This window comes from Coregonus clupeaformis, chromosome 2 (genome assembly GCF_020615455.1).
Source record: "Coregonus clupeaformis isolate EN_2021a chromosome 2, ASM2061545v1, whole genome shotgun sequence".
Lineage (NCBI taxonomy): Eukaryota > Metazoa > Chordata > Actinopteri > Salmoniformes > Salmonidae > Coregonus > Coregonus clupeaformis.
The window spans coordinates 23,412,583-23,423,433 of NC_059193.1; the positions used below are offsets into that span (position 1 = coordinate 23,412,583).

At 47.7% G+C, this 10,851-nt stretch overlaps 1 protein-coding gene across 1 annotated transcript in view; it reads left to right on the top strand.

Moving 5' to 3' along the window:
- Positions 1–5,663, top strand: part of LOC121579852 (carnosine synthase 1-like) — a 32,616-nt gene extending 26,953 nt beyond the window's left edge. The window contains exon 9 of the mRNA XM_041894786.2: positions 370–5,663. Coding sequence (XP_041750720.1) covers positions 370–1,935 — 1,566 coding nt within the window. The 3' untranslated portion in view covers positions 1,936–5,663. The remainder of the gene's footprint in view (positions 1–369) is intronic.
- Positions 5,664–10,851: the final 5,188 nt, after the last annotated feature.

Below are 10,851 nucleotides of genomic sequence, written 5' to 3' on the forward strand. Positions count from 1 at the left end.
GTTCTTCAGCTGTCCCCATAAGAGAACCATTTTTGGTTCCAGGTAGAACACTTTTGGGTTCTATGTAGAACAAAAGTCTTCTACCTGGAACCAAAAAGGTTCTTACCTGCAACCAAAAAGTGTTCTTCAAAGGGTTTTCCTATGGGGACAGTTGAAGAACCTTTTAAGGTTCTAGATAGCACCTTTTTTTCTAAGAGTGTAGACAGTGAAAGTGAATACAGTAGATCGCCCAACATAGACTTTTCAGCTATTTTAGAAGTGCATTTTACTGCACTGCAAAGTCTGATTAAATTACACATTAATGGTTACTGGTTAGCTAGTTATGCTAATGTACGAATTGAACTCAATAACTTTCTCCCCTCCAATCAGATCCTGCTGGTGGACAGTGACCCTGCCCACTTTGCCTCCCAGTTGGTCGACCACTTCCTCTCCCTGCCAGACCTCCCCGACCATCGCCGTGATGACCAGCACTGCTCCCGCATCTGTGATTGGCTATTGTCCTCCAGCCTCCGCCCTGACGGCTGCGTGTGCTTCTGGGACGAATGCGTGGTGCTGACATCGCTGGTCTGTGATAGGCTGAAGCTCAGGGGCCCTCCCCCCGAGGCCATCCGCATCGCAAAGGAGAAGAGCCGCACCCACAGGCACCTCCTGGGCCTACTGAAATCTACTGGGACTAACCTGATCAGTGTTGAGCAGCCCTCCGGTCAGCCGGATAGCCTGGTTGAGTTTAGAGAAGATGAGAGGAGAGGTAGACAGCAGAACGGCATGGTCAACGGCATGGTCAACATGGAAGGAGATAGCATGAGAGCTATGGCCGATTTTGACAGGGGGGATCTCTTCAATGAGGCAATGGGCAAACCCGACACTACCGCCCCTACCTCTTCATCCACCTCACCCTCCTCTTCCTCCTCACATTCCTTTGGCACTTTCCGTCCCTCCTTTCCTCTCCTCTCTCCTTCCCCTTCCTCCTATGCTGTTCCCTGTATCCACGTGGAGAGCACCCTAGATCTGGAGAAGGCAGCCAGTGGCGGGGCAGGGGGGCCTGGTGGAGCCAGTGTGGGGGTGGTGAGGTTCCCAGCGGTGATGAAGCTGGAGTATGGCGCGGGGGCGGTGGGCGTGAGGAAGGTGGGCTCTCTGGAGGAAAGTCTGGCACACTTTGAGAGGATCGGAGGGGACCTCCGGGAGGAGACAGACTACCCCGGCATCGGCCTGGGCTGGGGCAACGCCATGATCCTCATGGAGTACGTGGGAGGCACCGAGCACGACGTGGACGTGGTCCTGTTCGAGGGAAGACTGGAGGGCGCCTTCGTATCCGACAACGGCCCCACGCGCACACCGGCCTTCACTGAGACGGCCGCCCAGATGCCATCAGGGCTTGCACCGGACAAGCGTGCTCAGCTGATCCGCGCGGCGCACCACGCATGCCTGGGCTGCGGCCTGCGAGACGGCGTGTTCAACGTGGAGCTGAAGATGACAGAAGTGGGCCCGAGGCTCATCGAGATCAACGCCCGCATGGGCGGCTTCTACCTGTGTGACTGGATCCGCCAGCTATACGGCGTGGACCTCCTGATGGCTGCCTTCATGGTGTCCTGTGGGGTGCGTCCCTGCCTGCCCTCGGCCACAGCCCTCCCAGCCAGAGGCCACTTTGCTGGGGTGATGGTGGTGGTGTCACGGCACCTCCAGGCCCTGAGGACCACAGCCAGCCCTGAGCGCCTGAGAGGGCTCCACAAGGAGGGGGCGTTGTGGCTGAACGAGCTGGCGGAGGAGGATGAACTGATCTCTGGGGAGTACGAGGAGCCCTTCTGTAATGTTGGGGTGAGAGACGCCCACAATGCCGCCAACGCTCGCCAGCGCCTCCTCGCCCTCTGCCAAGGGCTGGGCCTGCACTGTCCTCCACGCTACGACCTGGGGTACTTCCTGTCCCATTTCAACTAGACAGGAACTCAGGGGGGAGAAGCAGGGTTTGTTCAGGAGGGTGACACATTTACATTTTAATCACAGATCAAAATAATACAAAGAGCTGAAACGATTCCTTACTCTGCAGAATTATATCTATTATAATCCTGCCTGAATGTTTGTTCATAACATTGGACCCTTCTGAATAGAACCCATGTTTAGCACAGGTGTGCTGTGTGCAGGGGTTAGTTTAGTTAGCTTAAAAGGTACATCACAGGATGAAAAAACACTCCTCTACTATCAAAACATTATATGTTATCTCAAAATTGCAATTTCAGGGACTATTCATTCAGGTAGCAGAACCTTTCCATTTATAGCACTTATATTTTGGGGACCATCTCAGGAATAAAATACAAGTTTTGAAAAGGTATCTTCATCAGTGATTGGGTAGAATATGAAATGGGTGTCTATCTATCTACCAGGGTTCAGGAAGTGATTTGAATTTAACATTCAAATATGGAAAAACTTTTGGAAAAGCATCTACTTTTCAGTTTATTGACAAGTCATAAAACAAATAGAGGCCCTTTGTCCAATTAATGAATTGGAATTTCAGTTTACTTCCTGAATTGACAGCCTTCAATTCAAATTGACCCCAACCCTGTTACTTGTGGAATCAGCAGTCTACCTTACTACATCATAATGTAGTAGGCTGCACACTGTGACCACATAGCAGTTGATTAAAAGCCTGCACACTGTGAACACATAGCAGTTGATTAATAACATGCACACTGAACACATAGCAGTTGATTAATAACATGCACACTGTGAACACATAGCAGTTGATTAATATAATATAATAATAATAATATAATATATAATATTAATAACATGCACACTGTGAACACAGCAGTTGATTAATAACATGCACACTGTGAACACATAGCAGTTGATTAATAACCTGCACACTGAACACATAGTAGTTGATTAATAGCCTGCACACTGTGAACACATAGCAGCTGATTAATAACCTGCACACTGTGAACACAGCAGTTGATTAATAACCTGCACACTGTGAACACATAGCAGTGCAGGGTTGGAACGGGTGGGAGAGGGGAGTTATATTACACATGCAGTAGGTCAGAGTGTCATTAGCTAAATACTTATATGAAGGAAGAGCAGAGGAAGACGGCAGATTTTGAGGAAGGGGGTTTGAGGAGAGCAGTGGAATAGCTCGAACAGGTGGACAGGGGTTGCGATCGCGGAACCATTTAACTCCATTTAACTCTTTGGCCCAGAGATGTCTGCGGGGTCGGTGCGTTTGAACTTTTGGGAAAATGTGAATTTAGGAATGCTGACTCCCATACATGTGAAAGTTCATGTCTTAATTTAAAAGGTTGAGGTAAAAGGTTGTTCCCCCAAAAATAACTCACTAACTAAAAGTGTTTGGAAATGGGGATTTAATTCCACCACATATTCACACCAATTTTTCCCTTGAGGCAGCTTAGCCCATGAAACGAAGTGCGTTATTTTGTTTATGGGAAATCATTTGAGGCAGTTTCACCATTGCAAACCTGTTGACCCTGGAACAAGACCTCACCTTGGCAGTTAGTGTCTGTGGTGTGGCATTTGGGGTCTGGTGTCAGACTGACCCAGTAAGCTGGGTGAAACTGAGATGCCATACGTATCCTGGCCATCCCTCACAACCCCCCAGACAAGGGTTACAGTGGTCAAAAGGTTGGTGATTTCCCATGTCTTCTGTTTCTGATTGTTTGTTTATGTATTTCTGAGGTAACATTTGGGAAAATGTAGTAGCAGACACTTCTGACTTTTACTCGAAAAGGAGGTGGGAGAGGAAAAATCAAGAATAAAATAACCTATCAAGATTACATCATTAAAACCAAATAATATTTCAATGACAGTGACGGGTTTCAATGATCTGTGCCCTATTAAACAAACACACACTACCCAGGCCAACGACCTCCTTAAAGATGGACTCTACTGCAGGTCAGCATGGGGCATATTAGGCTGTGAAAACAAATCCAGATCTGACCCATTCACACATCAATGACTGACTGCAGCCTCTATTCAACCACAGCAGTGTGTTGTGGCTTGCCATTTGTTCTAAATGGCCAGATGCTATGTGTTGTTGTTGTAGTACTCACTGTTAAGCACTTAAAACACCCAGTAGTTCACCTTATCTTCAGCACTACTCACTAGCAGTGAATCGAATGGTCATCTATGGCTGCTTCAGGTTATGGCAAAAGATGAGCCTGTAGTTCCTCATTGACAGACCTCGAATCCTGATCAGGGGAGAATGACTTTATATTATATTGACAAGATAGTCGAGTGACCGCTCGAACAATGGAAATACATGTCCTCAAAGATGGAAGGCAGGCGGGAGGAAGCGAGATCAGGTGGGACCATTCTAGGGTTGTCTAGATGGGATACAATTTATGTTAGAATTGACTTTTCGTTTCAGGTTAGGATAATTTATGCAGCAGGTTAGGATAATTAGGGTAAGCGAACCTACTAAGCCCAAGTACCTACTAAGCAAACTTCCATCTTTGGATTCAAATAAAAAACAAAAAAACAAACATTTCCTGCTGTTTAATGAGTCGACTAAATCATCTGGTTGTTATGTCCATACATTTTTTTGTTCTAAGCCAATCAGATATTTTATTATTAAGTTATTGACAATGTGTAAGTTCCCACTAGTGGCCAATTTCAAAGCTGCAAAATTTTTTTGGGTGTTGAGCAGGGGTTGGAACCTAAATTAATTTCCAATCGTTTTGTTCTGAACAGAACCACAATTTATTTCATTTCCTTCCACTGTTCCGACCAGCAAAATAATGTTCTGAACCGGTTCGAACCAAAAAAAAGTACCGGTTTATATTATTCCTTTCTGTTCCTTTTTTAACCTGTGAAATCAACAATTTTTTACATTTAGCTCATAAAATTACTTCACCAATCAGTGCGGATAGAGCAGTCAAGCTAGTTGTTTACATGCGTGATGGACAGACAAGTGTAGTTTACGGCGCAAAATGCGACTGAAATTTTGCGGGTGGGGAGAGAGCGAGAGAGGTTTGAGGAGGAGTCTTGAAGCGTTGGGCATCTTGTTATGACATGCATTATCTGAATTAGGTCCACATAATTATACCTAGGAGGAGCGGCTTCTATGGAGGAACTTTGAATGTCCTTTGAGCTAGCTAGCTAATACGCTTGTGTGTGCAGAGCAGCACCAGAATTATAAATATGTCTTACCTTTTTGGAGTTAAGAAATCCAACGTGAAACGTGATAACTAGGCCTATAGTATTCTTAACTAGCATTGAAAAAGTTATTTTCCGGTTTTCGGTTCTGTTCCCTGAACTGGTTTAAACCCCTGATACAATGTTTACATTTACACAATGTTTTACAAATATATGTATCATAAATCATTTCACTGCATGAGAGCAATGGAGAACAAAGCCTTATTATTAACACATGTTTAATTTCGGTTACCCAGAAGTAGAATTGTCTCGCAAAAGTTTGTCATTTCCTGTTACGAGAATCTGTCCACAAGAGATTAACACAGATTTAAAGTGATTTTTCTGTTGACAATAAACAATGGCTGATGTGGAAATGTATTTTCCTTAAAGTTTTGAATCAATAAAAAGAGAACCAATATTGTGCTCAAGATCAAGTGTTATGATTCAGCAACTGTTTTGATTAAAATATAATCAATTCACATTTCCTGTGTTATGTAAAATACAATAAACATTCAAATCAACACTCTTCTGTCTTTATTTTATTGACAAATTGTTTAAATTAAATTGATGTAATAATGAAAATCGAACTGAAAACAGAGCTCCTATGCATCATACAAACCTCATGTGGTCTCAAACCTGCTGTTCTCTCTCTTTCACACTTTGTGTAGATGGGGTGATTATTACAGAAAGTGAAGCTGAGTTATTTCACTAAGAGAAAGAGAGACTTCTTTTTTATTTTATTTCTATATCCTGGCACTGTGAGGTGTTTTCTCCTGGACCTCTCTCTCTCTCTCTCTCTCTCTCTCTCTCTCTCTCTCTCTCTCTCTCTCTCTCTCTCTCTCTCTCTCTCTCTCTCTCTCTCTCTCTCTCTCTCTCTCTCTCTCTCGCTTGTTTTGACTCCTAGATGCAGTCCAGTCCTGTTGCTAGTAGAGACTATCGGAACTGCTTCAGTTCAGTTACACCTCAAACTAATCACTTCAGTTCTGAACCTTAGTGACATTTGGTTGAGTTTTTCACTCTCTTTTTCTCAGTGCTCCCTTCTTCCCGTTTTCATAAGTGAGTCTCAAAACAAGCCTGCCAAAATGATTCCCTGTGGATGATGAACTGCACAGCAGCTGTATGTCATCAGTTGGTCAGACTTACTGTAGCGGTAATAATAGTAAGAGTATTATTTTTATTATATTTATTATTATTATTACCTGCTGTCTCCATAATTATTCCTGTAAATTCAGTGTAACAAGTATTTTAATTACTCATTGTTGCCCTGTACTTACAGAAGTATGTACAGGGTAACAATGCAGGGTACGTACAGGGTAACAATGCAGGGTACGTACAGGGTAACGACGAGTAATTACAGTACTTGTTACACTGAACTTACAGCTATAATTAGACTGTAATAAGGGCACTATAATGTGATCTTTTTATCCCTCCTCTCAGTCACAGCCAAATGAACTCAAGACCAGCACCTTTGAGAATGGACATTCCCATGACGACGGATGGAGGGAGGGATGGAGAGAGGGATGGAAGGAAAGAATGGGGGGATAGAGGCGATTAGGGCAGTTATTGGACAGAAGCCTTTTCATCGATTCATCAGAGGAGAGCCACAATGTCTCGGGGTAAGAAGAACCAACATAAGACCTATTAATTATGACATTAGAGTTACTCATGATGAGAAGTAAAAATGCCACAGTATTGATCTGTTCATAGTGTGCATGTAAACATGACGCTGGCATACATGTCCTAACATAGATCTATCTGTGGGTATTGGGCTACTCTGGTTTCAAGTTGTGGCAGGAGTCAAGTGTTAATACATGTCTCACCAAGAGAAAAAGAGACTGCTGCTGGGTTGTTGCCCTCCTACGGCCTCCTCCACGTCTCCTGATGTACTGGCCTGTCTCCTGGTAGCGTCTCCATGCTCTGGACACTACGCTGACAGACACAGCAAATCTTCTTGCCACAGCTCGCATTGATGTGCCATCCTGGATGAGCTGCACTACCTGAGCCACTTGTGTGGGTTGTAGACTCCGTCTCATATACTTATTTACAGTATACTTGAGAGATACTGTTCATTCATGTTTGCGCTTGCTATCTGTGTGTAGATCACTTTCTAACTGAATACCCCCTCTCTCTCTCTCTCTCTCTCCCCATCCCTTTCTCTCTCTCCCCATCCCACTCTCCCAAGATTGTGATCTTGTTCTTTGGCTGTGGGGAGCTCATAATGGGAACTGAGCTGGCGAGGAACCCTAATGTCCATAATAGCGTGGGTTCTTACAACTCATCCTACATCCTCATCCCCTTCTGGCAGGGGGCACTGGTACCCTACCTGCAAGGAAGGGGAGTAACAGATTACACTTTTTTTTTTAAAGCTGTAATCGATTACGTTACCAGCTAAAATATTGTAAGGATTACAGATACTTTAGAAAACTAGAATTACTTTTAATTCAGAAAGGATATTTGCGAAAAAAATATATTTTACATCATTCTGTTTTCTCAATGACATTCAAATCAGCATTGAAAAAAGGCGTACATTTAAGTTTGTTCTGCGTGAGCGAGTCTGACCAAAAATCAGAGACCACTATGATGAAATATCAAATGCGTTGGATGGATCGCGGGAAAAGAGCAGGAATAGGCTTTTGTAGGCTACAGTGCAAGCTATGACTTCCAATGGTGCTACTGCTGTCGGCATCCAAAGATGATCCAACTTGAATAAACGCTTGGAGGTAAGGGGAGGTAAGGACGACAGCAGTGGCGTAGCTTTTTTGGACAAAATAAAATGGCAACATATTGGCAATGGACGAAACCCACACACAAATGGATTGTGTACTCAAATGGACGCCAAATCGTGTAAAACATATTGCGAATGCCATATAGCAAATGGCAAGTGTGGTAACTCAAAAATCCTCAGGGTGGCGAGCTCGCTAAACCGTACGAAAGCATATTGCAAATGTACACCCAAGTCAAATCTCGAGGGTGAAAACACCATCTGTAAAATTTTGTCTCAATTATACATTATTAAAGAACCGTATGGATATAGATTTGTTTTATTTTATGTGAGTTTGTCCATTAGGCCTATGGAATGTCCACATCAGGCATATTACACTGCAAAATGGACAAATTATCCATTTGTTACACATTATACTGCAAATGGACAAAGTGTCCACTTGTCACTTCTGATCATAGGAAGTCGGGTTCCGAACCCAAAAGTCACATAACCATGTCCAAATGGCACATGACATGTACAAAAGTCATGTGAAATGTCCAAATGGCATATGAAATATACAAATGATACAGTGGGGAAAAAAAGTATTTAGTCAGCCACCAATTGTGCAAGTTCTCCCACTTAAAAAGATGAGAGAGGCCTGTAATTGTCATCATAGGTACACGTCAACTATGACAGACAAATTGAGAAAAATATTTCCAGAAAATCACATTGTAGGATTTTTTATGAATTTATTGTCACACCCTGGCTATGGGACTCTAGTTGTTGAGCCAGGGTGTGTTTGTTCTATGTGGTGTGTTTCTATGTTGGGGGTTCTAGTTCGTCTATTTCTATGTTTTGCCTGAGTGACTCCCAATCAGAGGCAACGAGTGTCAGCTGTTGGCTGGTTGTCTCTGATTGGGAGCCATATTTAAACTGTATGTTTTCCCTTTGTGTTTGTGGGTTTTTGTTCCGTGTCGGTCATTGATACCGTGGACTTCACGAGTCGTTTGTTGTTTTGTTCGTGCTTTAATTAAATAAAGTAAACATGTTCGTTCATCACGCTGCGCATTGGTCTCTCCCTGACGATCGTGACAGAAAAACCCACCATACCAGGACCAAGCAGCGTGTCCAGGAGCAGGCAGCCTGGACATGGGAGGAGATATTGGACGGGAAAGGGTCCTGGACCTGGGAGGAGATCCTGGCCGGGATGGATCGCCGGCCATGGAGTGAGACAGTTGAGAGGCGACGGAGAGAGGAGCAACGGCGTAAGCAGTGTCAGCGTCGGACGGTCGAGAGGCAACCCCAAAAAAAATTTAGGGGGGGGCACACGGCAAGGGCGACTGGGCAGCAGGAGGCTGCCACAGGGCGATTAGGTGAGGAGGCCACCAGGTTAAGGGGGCTACTGGCCCAGAGGGAGCAGGAGTTAGTGTTGCAGAGGATGGAGCTATTGGAGGCGATAAGGGAAAGGGTGAGAAATGAGGCACGGCGAGAGGAACTCGGTAGGCAGCTGAGGGAGCGGAGGGTTATGATGAAACCCAGTCCCGCTCCTCACACCAAGCAAGTGGTGTGCGTCACCAGTCCGGTCCGGCCCGTTCCTGCTTCCCGCACTAAGTGTACGGTGCACGTCGCCAGCCCAGCCCGGCCTGTTCCTGTCCCTCGCACCAAGCCTACGGTGTGCGTCGCCAGCCCGGCCCGGCCTGTTCCTGCCCCTCGCACCAAACCTACGGTGTGCATCGCCGGCCCGGGCCCGGCACCGTTCCTGCTTCCCGCACTAAGTGTACGGTGCGCGTCGCCAGCCCGGCCCGGCCTGTCCCTGCTCCACGCACCAAGCCTACGGTGTGCGTCGCCAGCCCAGCCTGGCCTGTCCCTGCTCCACGCACCAAGCCTACGGTGTGCGTCGCCAGCCCGGCCCGGCCTGTCCCTGCTCCACGCACCAAGCCTACGGTGTGCGTCGCCAGCCCAGCCCGGCCTGTCCCTGCTCCACGCACCAAGCCTACGGTGTGCGTCGCCAGCCCAGCCCGGCCTGTCCCTGCTCCACGCACCAAGCCTACGGTGCGCGTCGCCAGCCCAGCCCGGCCTGTCCCTGCTCCACGCACCAAGCCTACGGTGTGCGTCGCCAGCCCAGCCCGGCCTGTCCCTGCTCCACGCACCAGGCCTACGGTGTGCGTCGCCAGCCCAGCCCGGCCTGTCCCTGCTCCACGCACCAAGCCTACAGTGCGCGTCGCCAGCCCGGCCCGGCCTGTTCCTGCCACTCGCACCAAGTCTACGGTACGCGTCGCCAGCCCGGCCCGGCCTGTTCCTGCCACTCGCACCAAGCCAGGGGTGCGAGTCGTCAGCCTGGTCCAGCCCGTTCCTGCTACTCGCACCAAGCCAGGGGTGCGAGTCGTCAGCCTGGTCCAGCCCGTTCCTGCCACTCGCACCAAGCCAGGGGTGCGAGTCGTCAGTCCGGTGAGGTCCGTTCCGGCTCCACGCACCAAGCTAGGGGTGCGCATCGTCAGCCCGGTCCGGCCCGTCGCTGCTCCACGCACCAAGCCAGGGGTGCGTATCGTCAGCCCGGTCCGGCCCGTTGCTGCTCCACGCACCAAGCCAGGGGTGCGCATCGTCAGCCAGGTCCGGTCCTTTCCTGCCTCACGCACCAAGCCAGGGGTGCGTGTCGTCTGTCCGGCACAACCCGTGCCTGGGTCACCGGTGCCTAACCAGGTACCGGTCAACGGCTCCACTACGGAGTTGAAGCTAACCGCTCCTGCTACGTCCAGTCCAGCTCCAGCCAGCGGGGCCAGACCGGACCAGGGGCGCTATGGGGGGTTTGTTGGAGGGTGGTGGGCAAGCCCGGAGCCAGAACTGCCGCCGAGGAGGTATGCCCACCCAGCCCTCCCCTGTTTTGCTCTTTTTGAGGCACGGTCGCAGTCCGCGCCTTTAGGGGGGGGTACTGTCACACCCTGGCTATGGGACTCTAGTTGTTGAGCCAGGGTGTGTTTGTTCTATGTGGTGTGTTTCTATGTTGGGGG